Raw genomic sequence first — 20,904 nt, 5'->3', positions numbered from 1 at the left:
ATAAATGTTAAACAATTGAGTGAATTCTCAACAGCCGCTTCGCTTGTTAACGGCCACCTCCACAGACACTAGCTGGTGCTAACTGTACTACAGATTCCAGTAGGTTAAAATTTGATAAGAGTAGCAGAACTGTTTATCTCATACACAGCTGTCTCATGTTGGATTATTGTTTAGAGACATAAATTAATGTTGAACTACAACAAAGCACTATTCAAATGAACATTTTTTTTCCTTGCTAGAAATTTCTGAAGACTAGAATTCATAAAGCTATTTTTATTCTCTCCTTTTCAGTGCTGACTAAAAGTGATTTGAGGGAGGGACATGGTTCAGCTCAAAGAGTATTGTTTTGTGCGTTATTTGTCAAAACAGCTGCCATAACCCCCACCCCACATCTTTCAAGATATATAATCCTTTTGTTTTCTGTGATTATCCTAGGTCCATTGTATACAAAGGCAAACATAGCTTTAAGGGAAAAAAACAAACAAACAAACCATAAAAGGACACTTTCCCCTTTAAAGCAAGAACATTTTGGTTAATACTGAGCCACAACTGTTAGCCCAACACCCACACACTCTGTACAAGCTACAGCAAAAATAAAAAATAAAAATAAAAAAATGAATACACCCAGCAGAGCCCTTATCTGTTGCAGATACAACAGAAAGGGGACTGGCCAATTTACCTTCATCAGCCTCAATAGCCTCAACAGTAGCTGAAGAGAAGAAAGGGGGTGCAAAATGAATGAGAAAATGAGCAGAGGATTTTTAACTCTAAGAACAAATCAGTGACGATCAAGGGAACTAAGAGAATTCATGTTCCTGTAAGTGCTGGATTCTGGCACAGACAACAAAACAGAAATGCTAAAAAGAAAGAAAGAAAAAAAAAACACAACAAAATGACAAGTTTAATTTATAAGGTGGATACACACCTCTGAGTGAACTGCTTTGGTTTTTGCTCATTAAATAAATGACAGAGTGACCCTTTAGGAAAGCACTCAGCAATGTTTTCTTTTACTGAGATTGAATTGATAAAGGGACTAGGTCAATCTAAAATGAGCCTGTGACTTGCACCAATTTCAATAAAACTACTGCTATGCTTGGTGATTTACAGTTTTAAAATACCAGGGGAAAAAATGGCAGAATTTGAAGCAGTTGCCATAATGTCAATGGGGTAATTCATGCTATTTAATATTAAGTAGCCCATTTTCCTACTGCAATGGAAAAGGGGCATCAATTTAGAGGAAAAATAAAATCAATGTGTCTTGAGCTGAAAATGAATGTTTTTATAAAGACCAACACCCAGCATGATTAGAATGGTGAGAGAAAAGAGAAAAGGAAGGCAATGGTATAATTTGGACTTCTTTTACCAGGCAATCCAATTTAAAATAGTTTTTCTTGCGCAGGGGCCATGCTAATCTTCTCTGTATCGGTCCAATTTTAGTATATGTGCTGCTGAAGCGAGCACAAAATCGTTTTGTTTTTTTTTTACTGTGGGATTATTTCTTGGAACGAAAGTCTTGAAAAGTTATAATTAAGTGGTAACATGCCAATAGCAGCGATAATTCTATCAGCCTGTTAAAGCAAAGGCACCCTAAATACTGCAAATCTGCGTATTTCAGAAGCAAAACTTTGAAGGCCCATTGCTTTCCCAGTAATTACTATAATAATGTGAGGGTACATATTCCCACTGTACAGGTGTATAAATCTTTCTATTACCAAGGATAGTTGATATTTCCTTAATTAAGTGCTAAAATGCAAAACTTCTCTACGTTTACTTCCAAAATGTTTCTATTAAAATTCTACCCCTTGACTTTAATATGCACACTTCTTATAATTTAAGGATTTAAATCTAGGGCAACTGCAAAATGTGCACTACAATTTACTTACGGTGCATTCTAAATTCCACCACAGAGCAGAAATAGTGAAGCTTTAAGTAATTTCTCCTTTTAGACAATTGAAGGGCATCAGAAAATGGATTCTGAAATTGTATTAATGTATATGGTTTAAAATATGTACTGAATTTTCAGATTCTTAGGAATAATAAGGTTCTAATGCTTATGTTCCCTGTGTGTATGTGAGTTCAACACAGAATAATACAAACAATGGTTTTAAAATAAAGTGAACAGAAGAGGTAACTGAATAATCTAAGTTAAATACCAGTGAAAATCTGGAAATCAAACAAAGTATTGTAAGAACTTAAGATAACGTAAGTGTAAAAGTAAACCAAAATATGTGAAACCACACCAGCACCAACATACTAGAAATATGTACTGCCTGTTAAGTGTATCCTTCTAAAGCAAATGTGGCCATAGTTTCTGATAATACACTTGCAGTACCTTAGAATGTACTTATCAAAAACTATGCAGATCTCAATGAGATAGTTGTGCATTTTGAGTTTATAAGTGATCCATTGATATGAATGTTGTCCAGAGCATGTTTACTGTGATGGGAAAAATGCTCTGTTTTAAAAAACAAGTTGCTAAAATAATTTTTAGGTGTAAATGGGGAATTTCCTTAAATACTATATGTCTTCCTACTATCATTTAGAAATGTCCTCTTTTGTGGAAACTCAAAGATATTGGTTTTGGGATAAATTACTATGAAAATAAAGAAAACGAGAGTGCTGCTGCTAGGGGTTGATTATTTAGCAGTACCATATACCTGAAGTTGAACACTACGCTCCACGCAGAGAGGTGGGTCTAAACAATGCAACCATAAGAACACCTGAATCTTCTAGTTTGAGGGATAGTGATAGAAAAAAGAAAATACACAAAAAGATTCAGGGAAAGATATACAAAAATTAGCAAGAGGCTGAGATTGTTTTGAAAATGTTATAGTGTATTTTTGTTTTCCCTTTTTCATGTTATAGACTAATTTAACAGCAACACTTCCATTAATGATAATATCAATGGAACTCTCATTAATGATATTAGTTAAAATAGGTAAAAACAAAAGTAAAAAAAGTAAAAGAGTGTGCCCTAACTGGTTTGGCCTGGTGGATTGAACGCCAGCCTGCGGACTGAAGGGTCCCAGGTTCGATTCTGGTCAAGGGCATGTACCTTGGTTGCGGGCACACCCCCGGTAGGGAGTGTGCAGGAGGCAGCTGATCGATGTTTCTCTCTCATGGATGTTTCTAACTCTCTATCCCTCTCCCTTCCTCTCTGTAAAAAAATCAATAAAATATATTTTAAAAAAAGTAAAAGAGTGTATCTAGTAGGGTAGCCACTAGCCACATGTGACTGTGTAAATCAAATTAATAAAAATTAGATAAAATAAAACACTTTCTCAGTTGTACTAACTATATTTTAAGTGTTCAACAGCCATATGTTGCCAGTGACTTCTGTACAGATAGAGACATTTCCATCATTACAGAAAGTGTTATTAGAAATCACTCGTCCAGAAAGCTACACATTTTAATACAAAATCTCTGGGTCTTTTAAAGGAAATGTTTTCATTCTTTTCAGAAATGAAACATGGTTATACTCAGTCTGTTTGGGGGGTATAAATAAAAGACATATATGACTCCCAATTTCTACTCAAGTGGATAATGAAATTATCCTTTTTATATTCTTCCTACATTTTCCACTGAAACCTAAACTTTGGGATGTATATTTGTAGGTGTGTGTGTGTGTGTGTGCGTGTGTGTATTTCATCCATCAAACAGACAACCAGAACATTTAGTAAAAATGTAATTAAAACTTTGTTTTTAGCAACTGGTTGACTGAGAGTGGGCAAACCTACTGTGCATGTAGGCATCCTAAATGAGGTGCCCTGTCGCAAGGCCTGCACTGTGGTGACCACGTGAGCGCCTCGGGAATGCAGGGGGGGGGGGGGGGACTCCGTTCCCACGCAAGAGGGAGCTGAGTTGTTGAACATGACTGGCCACATGGATGTGGGGGTTCAGTCCTTCTTTGAGCCGAGAATAAGACAGAGCTTCAATGAATGAGAACTCAGGGCTCTAAGGACACAGCTGACGAGAGGCTGCTGGCACGGGCAGGTCACAGTGACGGGGCTGCTTACCGCTTTGCAGAGTTTGCTTCCCTCCAGAGAGCACTCCGCTGGGGAGCATGCCTGTGGGCGTCAGGCCTTTCAGCGTCAGCACACTCTCGCTCTCCTCTCTGCAAAGGCACAAGGTGAGGGGCATTAACTCTCATTTTCTGTGTGTGTGTTTTTAAGGTATTTTTTATTGTTGATAGTATTACAGATGTCTCCCATCCCCCCTCCTTTTCCCTCTCCTCCCAGTTTCTACCCCCACCCCCAGGTCTTCACTACCCTATTGCCCATGTCCATGGGCTGAGCATATAAATTTTCTCTTGAGAAAGAGAGAAGACAAATGAAAAAATTGCATATAATAACTCACATTTACATCTATCTTGGCTCTGTAGATTTTTTTTAACTTAAAACATACTATATTTTTATACATTCATATTGAAGTAATGCTATGTAAATGACATGGCTGAGTTTACAATTATACAGCTGGGATGGTTCAGTCCCTTTGAGTATTGAAGATACAGAAAACAATTCTGATTATTAAGCAGGCATCACAGTACACAGTGGCTGCTGGGCTTCCTCGGTGGGATGCAGATGTTGAACATGAGCCAAGGGGAGTGTGGATGGGACTTTTCCAGCCCAGGCTCAGGAAAAATGAGTGAAGCTCATTTGATTTGGGAGAGAAAATCAGGGAGTATATGGAGTTTATGGGAGATATATCTCCCCTTGCATATGGGAGATAAAAAAGTAAAGTCCATGTATGAATCAGGAAGCTAGGAGTTACATACAGTGGGCTGAGGAATTTTGACATTACATGATAAACATGCAAAATAATGGCAACTAGCCAATAATGCAATAGGTAAAATTTCCCAGCTTTCCTTTTCAGCAGCCTCTTTCCCCACTGCTTTGCTAATATAAAATCGCTTTATTACTCATTATGACAAACGTTTTACAAACAGTTTATGTACATCATTATTTCATTATGATTGAATTAATCATAATGATTAAATAACCATGAAATAGGAATAACCTCCTATATTTCCAGACACTGTAACCCTATATAACTATGTAGCAGACACTGTAACCCTATATAACCCAAAAATATTTGATTTCTTATATATCTTATGTTTATAATATCTGTATCTACCCAGTTCACATTTTTATGTCTAACATGACCCACACAGAATTCCTAAACTCCCCCGAAACCTGCTTCTTCCATAATCTTTCTTCATTCACCTCCATCCTTTCGTTAAGGTTGAAGACGTAGCCTTTAATGACCTTTCTCTCTCTCATGCCACATCCACTCAATCAGTAAATCTGAAGGCTGTACCCACAAAATATTTCCAGTAAGTACCTTACCATTTCTCACAATACTCCTCCTCTCACTGAGATATAATTAACGCACCATACAATTGGCTCATTAAAACATACAGTTCAATCAACAATTTTAGTATATTTATAGTTGTGAAAACATCACCTTAGCCACTTTTAGAACATTGTCACCCCTCCACAAAGAACCCTTTGTCCGGTAGAGGCCACTTGCTCTCTCCTTCAGCCCTGTATAACCACTAGGGACTTTCTGTAGGTTTGCTTCTTCTGAATTTCACATAAATGTAATCATATAACACGTGCCCTTTTGTAGCTGACTTCTTTAGCTTGCCACCAACAACTCTTACCTGGATTGTTCCAGCAGTCTCTTAGTCCCCCTCCTCCATGCTTGGCATGCTCTGGTGCCCACCTCCCCACCTCCCGTAACTATTCCCAGCTTATCAGCCAGGCAGAGCCTTGGAATACCTATGCAGGTGCTGTCTTTAAAAAGCTGGACAAGATGCCCTAACCGGTTTGGCTCGGTGGATAGAGTGTCGGCCTGCGGACTGAAGGGTCTCGGGTTTGATTCCAGTCAAGGGCATGTACCTGGGTTGCAGGCACATCCCCAGTGGGGAGTGTGCAGGAGGCAGCTGGTCGATGTTTCTCTCTCATTGATGTTTCTAACTCTCTATCCCTCTCCCTTCCTCTCTGTAATCAATAAAATATAAAAAAAGCTGGACAAGAGCCTTCAAAAACTTGCCCCCAACCCACGTTCTCCCATCCTCATCCACCTCTTGGACCGCATTTCTTATTAGTATCCACACCCCTTAGTGTTTTCCAGATGCACCCAGCACCTGCCACCTTAGGGCTCTGCACCTGCTTTGTCACACTCTTCCCCTGACATCTGCATGGCTCCCTGCCCCCCTGCCTTCGACGCTGCTCAGGCATCGCCTTCGAAGTGAGGACTTCCTTGGGAACCACTTTAAAAAAGAGCAGGCACACCCTACACCCCCTCTCTCCTTGCCCATTTTATTTTTATCTGAAGCCAGTCAGTTCATTTGTTTCCTTGTTGTGCTTTTTGGTTGTTGTTGCTCGGCTCCCCTGCCCACTACCTCCCACCCTGGCTAGAGAAGCCTCGTGTGAGGAGGGGTTTCTGTCTGCTTTGCTCACGGCCGCGTTGAGAGTACCTAGACCAGAGCAGCACCTGGCGCACAGCTGGCACTCAAAACACATTTCCTAAAGGAACGAGTCCAAGGGAAACAGACGAGAGAATGGCAGCATTTTATATTTCTGTGTCCTTCACTGGGGTTTACTTAAAATACTAGGTTGGAGATGGTCAATTCATCGTTGTTTCCTTTCAGGCAGTACTTCAACCCTTTCAGGCTTCTGCTGTCAAACCACGAGAGGCTCCATAAAAGAGAGAAATGCTTTGAATGCTAATAGATGGCTTTGGGAAAATTGAGAGTATCTCTAAATAAATGGACCTACTCTTTCCTGTGCCTTCATTTTAAAAATCCGGTTTCCTTACCTCCTTGCCCTTTCTCATTCAACTATTTTTCTCCTCTCCTTATATTCTTATTTTTTAACTTGAAGTATAGTTGACATACAGTGGTACAATAGTTTCACATGTACAACCTAACGAATCGACGTTTGCATAGCTTACAAAAGATCACTAAGTCTAGAGGCTATCGGTCACCATGCGAAGTTGTTACAATATTGTTGGCTATATTCTCTCCACTGTACCTTACATTCCCATGACTTAACTTATTCTGTAACTGGAAGCTTCTGCCTCTCATTCCCCTTCACCTGTTTCACCTAATCCCCACAGCCACTCACCTCCCTGTAAACTTCTGACACAACCACTCCTGCCTCACACAGAAAAAGGTTCCTAGGAGTTCCCCCATATCTCGGTTGCAGCCATCGCTGCTGAGTTCTCCCTCGAAGGAACATAACCAGGCTCCCCTTCTTGAAGGTTCTGTGCCTCAGTCTGCTTCATTTTCTTTCCGGCTTCCCCTCTTTCTCCCGGGTCTCCTTCCCAGTCCCTTGGCTGACCTCTTCCTCTCTGTCCAGACCTGTGCTTTCTAACCTGGCAGCCCCAGCCTTGGGTGGCTCTCACTGCTCCCCGCCCTCCCCCCGCCCCTCCCCCCAAACATAACCTGAGATGTGCTGCAGCTGTAGTGTTCACATCAGATTTCAAAGACGTGATACAAAAATAAGAATGAAAAATATCTCTTTAACAAGATTTATACGGACTACATGTTGAAGCCATAACATTCTGAATATATTACATAGAAAGTATATACAATGCATTATTAAAATGAATTTCACCTGTTTCTTCCTACTTGTATTTTAACTGTGGCTTCTGGAAAATTTAACATCACAGATGTGGCTCATTACATTTCCCTTGGCAGGCACTGTTCCAGGGATGCTTGTCTTTTCGCCCTGCCTCCCTCCCTTGGCAAACTCCTTGCCTCTGCTGCTTCCGCTTTGTGTTCACGCCCAGGTCTGCATTTATCACCCTGGCCTCTCTCTGAAGCTCCAGGGCAGAACTTCTAACCACCTTCTGCCCCGTGCACCTGATCACAGTCCGCACCCCCCCCCCCCCCCCCCGTGAAAGCTGTTAGCTATTTAAACAGAAGCATGCTTCCTCTTCCTTAGATGGCAGCATGATCAGGCTGTCAATCATGTGGGCTAGTACCTCTGTGGAAGAGTCTTGGAATAGGTCCTCTCCCTCATCGCCCTTGCATAGGTCAGGGTGCTTGTAGCAAACACCAGAACCCACTCTGGCTAATTTTAACAGTGCAGAGATGTATTAAAAGATATTAGAGAGCTCGCGGATCCAGAAAACTAGACGGGAATGCTTAGCAGTCCGGAAAAGTACCAGTGCTCATCCGCACTGTGGGATCTGCTCTGCGAAATGCTGCCTCTACTGTTTAGAGCCAACGCCAAGCTTTTGCTAATGCTGTGTGGTTAGCCCCCAAAATACTGAGAAAGAAGCTCCTCTCCTGCTGGCCCCTCTGATCCCACATCTGACAGAGGAATCATCCCCCCCACCCCCCCTCGCCCGCTGCTTCCTCAGGACGTTCATTTCAAAAGGGAAATCTTATGTGTCCATTCGATTGGTGGATCCTAGGCAACATGTCTGCACCTTACCAGCCAGGGCTGCTGAAAGACAGGCTTCTGGTCCCCCCACAATGATGCAAACTAGCAAAATGTAAGGAATGTGTTGGACAGTTGTACCACCATCTCCACATTCATTCATTAAATTTGTAATCTGCTAGCTTCACAAATTCCTTGTATTTGCCCCTTCCTTTGTATTTTCCCCTTGTATCTGTCCTCCATTGCTCTAGTTTGGTTTGGATTATTTCAATAGCTTCTTAAATGTCCTGACACTAATAGGTCATCTTGCTATCTAGTCTTCACACTGTCATGAACATACACCATCTACACTCATCCCATGAAAACCATCCCATAACTCATTTCCTACACACACAAAATTAAACGCTTTACCATGGCATTCAGACCATTAAGGATCTGGACTTAAATCCGTTTTCAGCCTGATTTTTCATAGGCTCCTCACTCACCCGCATATCTTACTCTCCAGCTCTTTTCAGCACTTAGATTCATGGACTACATAGTTCACTTTCACGTCAGACGCTCATTAGTGCTGCTCACTGAGTTTGGACACGTTACTTATCTCCGTTTCAGTTTCCCCACTGAGGTCAACCCAACCTTGCTGTGTAGACTTCCTTGGGGCCTGGCACCTGGCACTAAACTAGGCCCTCATAACACGCTGCTCTTAGGAATCTGTGGCCGTGTTTTTGACGATTTCTCAGCTTCCAGGGATGCCTGCACCACAGCTCTCTACCCAGTGAACTCAGCCGATCCTCCTCCAATGTCAGCCTCTTCATGAACATTCCTTTCAGGAATTACAAGGGCTCCTTGTTGTCCCTTTCCACAGCAGAGCATCTCTTCCTGTGTTCAGTGGGCATTTTATTGTCTTCTGTTGTTTATTTTCTACACGTCTGGCATTCCAATTTGGTATCTATTTCGCTTAACTCGGTATATAGTACACATTTAATGCTCAATCTTTACTTTATAAGCTTAAATTTTCTCGGGATATGATCCCCTGTAGTCCACACATTTACTGAGAGGTTTTAATTACAGAAAAGCCATAAAATATACCTTGTTTTAATTTTCTATCAATATGGGTAATCTTAGTAAAGTCACTGATCATCATTGGGTTCAAATGGACAATTTCACAGCTGGGAATGATTTCATCTTATGCACCAATAATGATTACATCTTAGGCAGGGGATAGGAGGGATTCCCCAATTTTAAGACCTACCTGTGATTTATAGCATTGCCCCTCATACCTTCATGTGGTTTAAAGACTAACACAGACACAAAAGTGTTTTTATATTAAGAAAGAATTCTCCTTTTTCCCTAAATGTACTCTCAAGTGGAAATTCTGGAGCTGTTTTTTCTTCCCCTTGTAGAGATTTCAGATGGAAAAGAAAACATGTATTGGTAAATCTGAGATAACAGATAAGTGTTTACACAGAGGTATCAGCTGAGCTTATGATCTTCCTATAGTCTTTTGCCCCCATAGGACATCCTAGCCACAGAGGCCTCCTTGCTGGCCCTCAAAACTTCCGACCTTTGTTTCTATCTAAGAATCATGGCACTTGCTCTTCCTAGGCCCTGAACTCTCTTACCTCATATCTCTATGAAGGTCATCCCCACACTTGCTCAAATGCCATTACTCAGAAAGGTCTTTGTTGATCACATACGAAAGTAAGTGCCTCATCTCCTAACTTGCTATACCTTTATATTGCTTTCCTTTTTTTCTTCATGGTAGCGAATGGATGCTTTAAGTTTTATTATATTTATTAGGGAATGAATGAATAAGAGAATCGTTAACACCCCAGCAAGCAGTAAAGTATTAGAGCACATAGGCTGGACGGGGCAACGCTGCTTTATTTTCAGCTTTAACATGACTTGTCAGGATTTGGCTGCCTGAGCTAGTGCTGACTTTGATTTTCTCGCTTTGGGAAAGCACGATAATACTTTTTGTCCTTCTCACAGCTCCCTGGCTTGTGGCATCAAGTCACTCAGTCTCTCTTTAGTGAGTGAGTCTATTGTAACTACTGTATGTGAAAGAGTTGAGGCAAAAATGAGGCAAAATTAGGTTATGAAATTATACAATATGTACATGGCCCATTTCCCAAGATTTTCCTATTTACGCTTTTTAACATGTAATTGTGAAGTGCCTATATGCTCTTCACATATAAACATGCCATTTCTTAAATTAATTTTTGGAAGAGAAATATAGTTATTTTGTATGATCTAAGAATAGGTAGCTGAATTTAAGTAAAGAAAAATGTAGTTAATTCTCTTCAAGAATATACTTGTTTTCTAAATCCAGGCTTACTCATAACATGATTCATGGTCTATTTAAAAAATAACTATGACATGGGAATTGAAACATTAAATAACTATCTGTTTCTCTCAATGATTTATTAGAATAATACAGACTCGCATGAACAAGCTTTATGGTTGATGTCCATTTCCTAGATGTCTAGTAAAATGCACGTAATAAAATCATCTTTTACCACAGAGCCAGAATGAAAAATAAAAAAGGCTATAACAGCTTTCTTCTTTTACTACATGTTCAACCTATTGTGAAATAAATGTTTTAAAAGTCCAGCAACAAATACAGGGATAAAATGTGAAACAGTCCATTTAGAGGCTGTCTCTACGGAAATAATGTAGCGTATTTCAATTTGACTAAAAACAGTGAGAAATGGACAATTCCATTTAAAAGGAAAAACATAATTACGGTCAAGCAAATATCTTCTAGCAAAGGACTTACCTTACCAGATTAAAGCGTTAAAATGTTTATTAAGTGATGCCTAGTCAGATTCCAAACAGAAACAGGGAAAGTGACCCCACCTGAGGACCGAGAACACTCTGGCCATTTTGCCGATTGCTCGGATCTTGTTCCTTATCACCTCCTTCCGGGCCGCAGCTGTGGCTCCTGCAGTTTAAAACAGAGAGTTGACCAGTCAATGCCTTTTTATATTACTGCAATTATTTTACAAATTTTCACATGTCATAGACCGTCGTGAGAAGATCCAGTGTCCTGCCTCCGCCCCACCCGTACAAGAGGATTTATCTGTGAATCAATTTGAAAAGGTATGTATCCGGTTTTAAGACTTGGATGTGATTCTTGAGAGGTCCCTGAAATGCCAAAGAGCAACTTCTGAGATTTCCAGGGGGAGGCGGGTGAAGCGGTGAAGCCCTAAATGAACAATCAGCAGACGGGCAGGTTCCTACTGTTTTCTTCCAGTTCAGTTCCCTTCTCTTTTGTTTATACAAAGAGAGCATGCATTGGCAGGAAAAATGGAGTGAGTCACCAGGATCTTCTACTTATTTCCTGGCTGCATGCTGGGAAGACTACATCAGGAAACCGCTTCATTGAAGTTCTCCCTTGCAGTGATCAAACGAGGGAGTCTCAACTCCTTAAGCTCCCTGGAACATCATCTCTATTGCTTAATGGCCATGAAACATTGATCGTAGCACCTGATACTTTCTCACTTTCTGGTTGGTTCACAAGCTCCAGAGAAAAAAAAGTGGAAAACCACTGAGTGGGATTTAGTGTGAGATGGTGGCACATGGTTTGTATTTGAGTGCTTATGTAAATAAGTTACACATAGGTTTGTTTTACGACTTATTACATTTTCCAAACTTAAAAAAATCAGTCTACATAGGTTATTGTTACTATAAACATTTTCTTTTTTATCATCGTTTTTAAAATAGTATTATATGATCTTTAGAGAATCCGTTTTGTTTTTGTTTTCTTAAATTCCTGAGCATGTTTGCAAAAGTACAAGACAAAGAAACACACCTGTCTTCTTAAGATTTTTATAATCCGAGTTAAGAGGGACAAGACATCCTTTTTATGCATTATTTGGGACTTTGTAGAAAGTGTTAACACAAGCTACTGATAGAAAGGCAACAAAATATTTTTAGATAATATCAGAAATGTTCCTAACCTGATGAACAGTTTAAGCCATATAATTTGTTCAAAGGCTGCAGTCTAGAGAAGATAATTGGGGTAAATTTTGGTCTTTTAAGCTATGAAAAGAACAAGCTTTCTGACCTTTTCGGGAGGGAATATTTCTGCTGTTTCCTTTAGAAGGCTTTCAAGAATGTGGACTCTTTTGCATTGTTTGAAAAGGGTCAAACAATTAATCACCACCCTAACATTTCTATAAGAAACAAGACTCACACTAACATTCACAGAATTGTGCAATGGTTGCAGAAGGCCTCTGCCTTTATCCACCCCAAGAAACTGAGAACACAATGGGCCACTTTCTTCTCCTGAGTGGCTTAATTTGTCAAAGGTGATGCTAGTGCAGACCCACCTCTTGTGCCCTGGGTGCCCCCAGATGTGTACCAGTGAGTCGCCTTCCTCTCACCTTCCCTCCGACCTGAAAGCCCTCCAACAGGCTGCATTTTTGCTCATTTCTTTCTCTCTGTGGCAATCACAACATGGCAGTTATCTCCCAACATAGCTGATCAGCAGGACTGACTATTTCTGCCAGCTATTCTGCCTGCAAATGAGTAGCCTATGTTTAAAGCCAGTGGGGAAAAGCCATGCTCCAATCAAATCCTTCTGATCAAGGGAACCATGGATTCTCATTCACTGCTGGCCCTAGAATTACACACTATTGGCTGGAACACTGGATGGGAAAATGGGGTGGGTGTAGGATAATTTGCTTCCAACTTTATTCTGAGTTTTCAGAAATTTATATTGTGTATGTTTTGTAATTAAGATTCTTTATACAATAAGTCCTGTCCTGGAGAGCATCTAAAAGCCTGAAGTTTCTGGGCTTGGATTTTAGATAATTTATGATCAAGAAACTACTAAAGCACATTTGTGAAGAAAAAAAAATACTGGGATGGAAGTTAGTCTTCTTAATGTAGTTTTCCTATATATGTATTTTCCAGTTACTCAGTTAAGTGCTGCTTTCAGCCTAATGTGTTATTACTACCCTGTATTTAATATTGTCGAGTCTGACTGGCCCAGTCCACACAGAGGTCATGATGTGCTAAGTGAGGAAAAGAGGCTGACCCTCAACAGCAAGCAGTGTAGCCAGATCATAAAATCCATCCAACAGACACAAACAATGGAAAGTGTGGGAAAGCTCCAAAAATTGTGACTATATTTAGAAGCACAAGAAGAAAAGCAGCAAGAAGGAGAAGTTAAGTGTCTAGAAATAAACTGTACATATTTAAGAGAAATGAGAAGGGGAAGATATAAAGTATACAAATATATAAATATGTAAGAAGGATAATCTTGCAGAAATTTTTCAATAAAGGACTTGTAAAAACCAGAACCAGAGAAAAGGAAAGCAAGACACTAAGTTGGAAGGGAAATAAATTATGTAGAGCCATTCTCTGTCACTCAATATGAACAGATACTCGGAAAATGCTCAAATAAATATTAAATTTTAAATATAAAATGAACATTCTGACAGAGCCAGTTCATCATCCCTTATTTATTGTTTCAAATCAAATGACTTACTGGAGCGCATACGACAGACATTCTACTCTATGTGTTCACAGTGGTGATTCTCCACACTGCCGCACTGTTCCTGAGAAAAATGCTCTCTTTTGTTAGGTTGCTCATTAACCCAGGTAAGAGGTTTTACTATCCCTTTTATAAAATTAGAATATATTTACTCAAGTTTAATCATAAGCAGTAAGAAAAGACATTAAAAACTAATGTCTCAAATATCCTGGGATTCACTTCAATATTTTTAAATAATCAAAATCAGAATTAAACTAACACCACACATTTATAACTTCACAAACACTTAAAATATTCAAACATCTGCGTTGATAAGTAATTGAACTTCAGGAGCTGACCAACAGCAGGATAGATTTAAGTTCAGATACAAAGGTACTCATATATTTAGTATTGCTATTCCTGATTTTGGTTATTTTCCTGAGTTCATTAACATTCTTTTTCAAAAACTTATGTTCCATTGCAAATCCTCACAGCTCATAATTCAATAGAAAGATGAAGGCAAAATGCATGTTATTTTAGAACTTTACTAGCTGTAACAGGCAAAGATAATGTCATATTCAACACTCTTGGTACTTGCTCTGTTTAAGCTGTGAAAATGTAAGACCGCACCCAAATTAAAATTCAGTATATTAAATAATGAAGACATGTAAAACACCTTTTACATGGAAAGATTGGTAACTTTATCGATAACAATATAATCACTTATTTTAACTTGAAATTCTAAAACTGAATGACAGCATTTTCTATGTTTTAAAAAATTAATTATTTAAAAAAATTCTCACCTGAGGCTATGTTTATTGATTTTTAGAGAGAGAGAGAGAGAGAGAGAGAGAGAGAGAGAGATGCGAGAGAGAAAAATTGATAGATTGCTTCTTGTATGCACCCCAAACGGGGGTTGAATCCACACCTAGGTATGTGCCTTGACTGGGAATAGAACCCACAACCTTTTTGGTGTACAGGAGGACACTCGAACCAACTGAGCCACCCAGCTGGGACAAAAAAAGTAATAATTTTAACTAACATTTCATTTTGTATTTTCATTCAAATATTTATCCCTTCTTTTTTTGGCCTCTGTCACTCTAACTTTTAAGTTCTAATATCTTTATGCCTGGGGTATTAGGGAGTGTTTCTAGAATCTAGGCAACCCTGCTCACTCAATTTTCCTCAGAGCGGAAGAGGCTAGTGTACAAAGGAATCTTTAAAGATGTGCTTTTAACATGTGACCTTCCCTTAGCACCTTGCCGACTTCTCAGGAGGTTGCAAAGGTATCTATGCCCCGCGGCCTGCTGAGCGGGTGCCCCATCCCCACAGGAGACCTCAGCCTCTGGAAGGAACTGGGAAAGGGTAGCAGCGCCACAGTGATGAGGAGCCAGGGGGGCGAGGGAGATTCTTTCCACGTGGATGTCTGCTCACATTACAGGTGCGGGCTCTGTCCTCCGGCCCAGGTCCCACCCCTGAGCCGCTGCTATACAGGCCTCAGTTTTGACTGAAGCAGGGGTCTGTGGAAAGTGCTATATAGAATACAATTTATTACCCAAATCATTCATGCAAGTGTTCTTGTGAATCCTCTCCTACGCAGCCTGCCACATGTCCACCGCTGCCACAGAAGCATGAATGAGCGTGGGCTCCACTTTGGAAGAGCCCATGCCCGCTGACAATGGACTGTGCCAAACATCGGCATGAAAGCGGCCATGGTGCTGCCAATGAGAGGACCCTGGGCGAATCTCAGCTAACTCCCCGCTCAGGAGCTGCCTGTTGGTGCCTGAAATCAGCTGCAGGGAAGAGAATCTGCACCACGGAGATCTGCAAATGCCACACACCAGGGCATTTCCCCTGGTAAACAGGCTGTTGAACAGTTACCAGCACAGCGCTGGGAGGAGGGGCTAGCTGCCTGGGCATGAGAAAAATGTTCACCTAGAGCAGCGGTTCTCAACCTGTGGGTCGTGACCCCTTTGGGGGTCGAACAACCCTTTCACAGGGGTCGCCTAAGACCATCAGAAAACACATATATAATTACATATGGTTTTTGTGATTAATCACTATGCTTTAATGATGTTTAATTTGTAACAATGAAAATACATCCTGCATATCAGATATTCACATTACGATTCATAACAGTAGCAAATTACAGTTATGAAGTAGCAACGAAAATAATTTTATGGTTGGGGGTCACCACAACATGAGGAACTGTATTAAAGGGCCGTGGCATTAGGAAGGTTGAGAACCACTGACCTAGAGAATGATAGTTAAAGGATCTTGAAGAGTCAAAGAGTGGAGAGAATGGGTCTTCTCCACAGAAGGAGGAGGATTCTCAAACACGCAGGCTAAGATGACCCATGTTACGTGTGATGATGGGTGAGGAGTCTGCTGTGAGTGGAGTTTGGGTACTTTGGGGTGAGGTGAGGGTGAGAAGAGAAGCAGGAGGTACCTGGGGCTGGAATATAAAGGCTTTAGCACAGTAGTGCATGGAAACAAGAGTTTAGACGTCAGCATACACCGAACAGAGGTAAACAGAACCTACTTTGTCAGTCAGCCCCCAAAAAGAAAGAAAAGGTTAGAATGATGGATAGAGACAGATATGTGGCAAATACAGTCAAATGTTCATTGTAGAAAGTAAGTGATGGGTATCGGCTATAAAGCTCTTTCAACATTCCTGTCTGTTAAAAACATTTTGTAATAAAACTTCAAAAAATAAAACTATAATTGGAAGAGCTAGATTTTGAGGAAAAAGGACTCTCCTTCCTTCCCACTTCTGTGTGTTACATGGGGGATGCATGAGCTTGCTGCAGGAGGCAATGAAGGAAAGTTCTCCTGGGCAGTGCTTCACCGCAGACCTTCTGTAACCAGCCCCGGGAGAAAATGGAATTGGTTCGATTTTGTTTTACAATCCCAGTGCAACAGATTCTAATTGGGTTCAATACCTTTTTACAACGAGAAGAATTGAAGACAACCAGCTATATACAAATTTCATACTCAGATATGTTACTAGCATATGAAAAAGCTGCTTTAAAAAAAATTGTGATTATTATTGAGCTGTTTTCTCTTTAATGGAAAAAGCAGAAGTTTTCCCTTCCTTTAATATATTGACCTCACATGCCTTAGTGAGGCTTCTTTCTTTAAAGGACTCTTAGCTAACACAAGTGTATCCATACCATATGTTTTAAAATAAGACATATTTTAAAAAATAAAACACATTCTATAAAGAAATGTGCATCCACACTAACATTTCACACTTTTTCAAAGGAAAGACTTATTTTAAAACTGTATTTTGTTGGCAGGCTTCAAATTTCTTTCGGCTTTTATTTCAAATTCTAAGAAAATATTATGGAAAACTCACCACTTTCCCCCCTTTGTTTATAGCTAACAAAGGTAGAAAACCTAGTCCACTTGAAAGTAAAATTTTATTATGGTTTATTATTATTAAGCAGAGTTTAGATGTGCCTCAATATTTTATTTTTGTGTGAAATAGAGAAATTACTGAATTTTAATAAAGGCTATTGATGGAACAAAGTATAAGGCATTGACATAAGAAATAACTTTTGTTGTGTTATACTGAAGACAAAAATTGGTTTGGTTCAATCCAAATCAGCATCTTTGAAATACAAGATATAATGCAAAGGACTTCAGATGCCTCTAAAAGCCTTGGGTGATGATGAAATTATGAGTATACAGACTGTCTTATTTGGGAGAATGCATGTTCCCAATTGGCCCCTATAAAAAACTACAGGACCAAACCTTGTGCTATATAACCCCTAAACTTCATCTATTTTGTCTTTTCTTTCCATGACCTAGTTTAACAATAACAAATATTAAGGTTCTATATCCCAACAAAGCAATGGTATCCAAAAGTTACTCTCCACCCAGTTTTGCCCTTGGCTATGGATGTGACAAGGGCTTCACTGCATTTTCCTAGACCGGCAAGAGACTGAGTCCTGGATTCAGGGACAGCACCGGAAGCACTGAGCAACTGTGTTCACTCTGCTGGAATAGCTTTAAAACGAGCCTCTACATTTTCTACTCATGCATCCACAAAAGAATATTCTCCAAGAAACACAACTGCCACCTCCAAGTTTAAATAGTTGTGAAGAATATGATATTGTAAACACTGTCATTTTAAAATGACAGTTTTTTCTAAAACTGTATTTCCAGTTCCATTTCTGTGATTTTTATGCTAGTGAATGACATATATTTCTACTTTAAAATATTTTTTATCACCATATTGTACATGGGTGTAAAAACATGTTTAGAAATTTGAATTAAATGTATTTTTAAAACTTTCCTGAGGCAATAAGACCCTAAGTGTTCAAAAATTCCTTTGTAATCAGTATCACAGTTACTAGGAGTCCATAATTGATTAGATAGCATAAATATGTGATGTGTCTATAAATGTTTAAAAAGCACAGACATAAAATTTCATTAGAATGTATCCCTTAATAATAGGGAGATGACACTGCCTTGAATAAGGGACTTCCTAGACTCAGAGTTTCTCTAACATCTTTCTGTTTAGTACTCCAGTATGAAGCATCTCAAAGCCATGCTCATAGTGACTATGTCCAGGGAGACCTGTGCCTTCTATTAAAATAGGAGAAGGCATTTGAGAAAGAGGAGGTAGGAAAGGAGAAGCTGCAAGCAGGCCTGTAACCTCCAACTCAGGTGAGTCCCCATGACCATTTTTAGGAAAGAGGGCACATGGAAAAATGAATTCCCTGAAAATTCCTCTTGAAATGTGCTTGGGTAGCTCCAGCAGTACAAATATTCTGGCATGAAGACTGCTGCTCTATCAAGAATTGGATTACTCAGTTTTAGTTTGATCGTTGTTGGAAGATCTCCTGGACTAGCCATAACCTGGGAAACCTGCATTGCTCATCCCCTTAGGGTCAGTGCTGGTTAAAAGCCAAGCTGGTCCCAAGAGAATGGATAGATGCTGCCTCTCACAGAATAGCCATATGCATGCCTACGCAGGCTGCTCTATTAGGCAGAGGAAAACACCTTCAGCATCACAAAATTTTTAAATCCCCGTAAAAATCAATCTCTTTGAAGATTACAACCTAAAACTGCTTGTAATACCTTTCTAATTTGGATCCTAACTCTACCACATTACACATCCATAAGTGATAAAATTGGGATATAATGGCTACTCACTCCAAACCACTGCAAACCGCATACTATTCTAAATTTCTTCCATATGCTTTTTAGCTCAACTAAAATCTCAGCATGCAATAAAACCTGCAATGGTGTGATATTTGGCATAAGACTATTCTGTCTTGTATCCCATTTTGAAAGCAAAAGAAGATTCTTCAAAAAAAAATTTTTAAAGAACGCAAATTGGGCTCTATAAAACCACAGAACTAAACCGTGTGCTATATAATCCCTAAACCTTATCTTTTTTGTCTTTTCTTTTCTCTCTCTCTCTCTCTCTCTCTCTCTCTCTCTCTCTCTATATATATATATATATATATATATATATATATATATATATACACATATATATATATTTATCTTTTAAAGTCTCTCCTGTGTAATGGATTTTAAGGATGGCTAGTATAGCCTAGACCAGTGGTCAGCAAACTGCAGCTGGCGAGCCACATGCGGCTCTGTGGCCCCTTGAGTGTGGCTCTTCCACAAAATACCACGTGCGGGCGTGCATGTACAGCGAGATTGAAACTTCATGGCCCATGTGCAGAAGTCGGTATTTTGTGGAAGAGCCACTCTCAAGGGGCCAAAGGGCCGCATGTGGCTCGCGAGCCGCAGTTTGCCGACCACTTGACTATGTTTCATCCTACTTCTCCTGTCATTAAACATAACTGAATTCTTTGGATAGGAAGTCTCAAAAATGTACAGGCCACTCTCAAATGTTAAATAACTGTCATTATTTGGTTGTCTTTCCTCTTAGTTAAAAGTTACTTTTGTGTACAAGCTCTAATGAATTCCACTGACTTCTGTGCTTCGAGACACTGTTCCACCTGTTCAATGACCTCTCAGCAGAGTCGCAGAAATTGGCTATAAGCATAATTCTAACTTGGGTGGAAATTAAAGACTTTAAAGTAGATAGGAAGCTTCTGGTTGATTTTTTCAAAAAGCTATCACATAGGCAGCCTACATCTTACAAAAGACATTTCAGTTTATTTTATTTACCAAAGAAGAGATGACTAACATGTGAAATTCTACTTTAATGGACCTCTTTTCATAATAGAAACACATCAGCTGTATAAACTGACAAGAGAAAAGCAAAATGGAATGACATAACAAATGTCAATTGAATACGGGAGATTCTTCTGTCTAAATGAGAAACAACCATGATACCTGAATGTGTAATCTATCAAGAATTATTCTGGATATAGATGAGGCTATAACAGTTAAAAAGATATAAGGGCCTAATTATGCATACATGCTAAGTGCCAGAAAAATGCATTCAGACTAGAACTTAATTCTGGACCTATATTTATATATTGATCAAATACTAGATTGTTTAAATGTTATTTCTGAAAATATAAAAAGTAAAGGGAAAAATGGACAAATGTAGTAGAATATTGTTTGATTGTCCATGTATTATACCTAGATAGAATGTTAATTGAGTACCATTTAATAGCATAGTAAAGCTGACTTCTGCTGCATCTGGCAGCAGAAGATGGCTGAAGCACTGGCATATATTGAGCTTAACTGAAACAAAGTCACTCAAAGGGCTTCCAATGCTATTCAAGACGTAGGCTGTGTGTTTTGTCAATCCATAGGAAAAGCAGTGGAGTTCTGTCCAAGGAGGAAGAATAGGGTAATGAGCACTAGCTTCTGGCCAATGATCAGAGCACAGGAATACATAGGCAACATACAGAGGCAAATTGGTTCCCAGGTCATGAGACTTGAACACCAGTTAGGATGATTCTAAGGAACAGAAAGAGTAAGTTGTTTGCCTAAAGTCATCCTCTGAAAATGGTGATCAGAGCCAGGATTCATTACAGTGGCAGGCAGACTGTCGGAAGAATGAAATAAGTAATGTGTTCATTCATTCTCAAC

General features: G+C 39.6%; 1 protein-coding gene and 1 pseudogene across 5 annotated transcripts in view; both read right to left on the bottom strand.

Moving 5' to 3' along the window:
* The window catches only part of PPP3CA (protein phosphatase 3 catalytic subunit alpha), a 316,528-nt gene that overhangs the window by 5,053 nt on the left and 290,571 nt on the right, over positions 1 to 20,904 (bottom strand). For 3 of the 5 annotated variants that reach the window (XM_059664486.1, XM_059664514.1, XM_059664505.1), the window contains 3 exons: positions 11,250 to 11,334; positions 4,017 to 4,114; positions 680 to 709 (listed from right to left, as the gene is read on the bottom strand). In XM_059664486.1, the coding sequence (XP_059520469.1) occupies positions 680 to 709; positions 4,017 to 4,114; positions 11,250 to 11,334 (213 nt within the window). Of the gene's footprint in view, positions 1 to 679; positions 710 to 4,016; positions 4,115 to 11,249; positions 11,335 to 16,189; positions 16,342 to 20,904 lie in introns of those variants that run through there. The other 2 variants (XM_059664495.1, XM_059664524.1) reach the window with 2 other exon arrangements.
* On the bottom strand, positions 1,343 to 1,461 carry LOC132224107 (U6 spliceosomal RNA; annotated as a pseudogene).

Source organism: Myotis daubentonii, chromosome 1 (genome assembly GCF_963259705.1).
Source record: "Myotis daubentonii chromosome 1, mMyoDau2.1, whole genome shotgun sequence".
NCBI classification, from domain to species: domain Eukaryota; kingdom Metazoa; phylum Chordata; class Mammalia; order Chiroptera; family Vespertilionidae; genus Myotis; species Myotis daubentonii.
The sequence above is the reverse complement of the archived record's forward strand: the minus strand, read 5'-3'. Positions and strand labels throughout refer to the sequence as shown.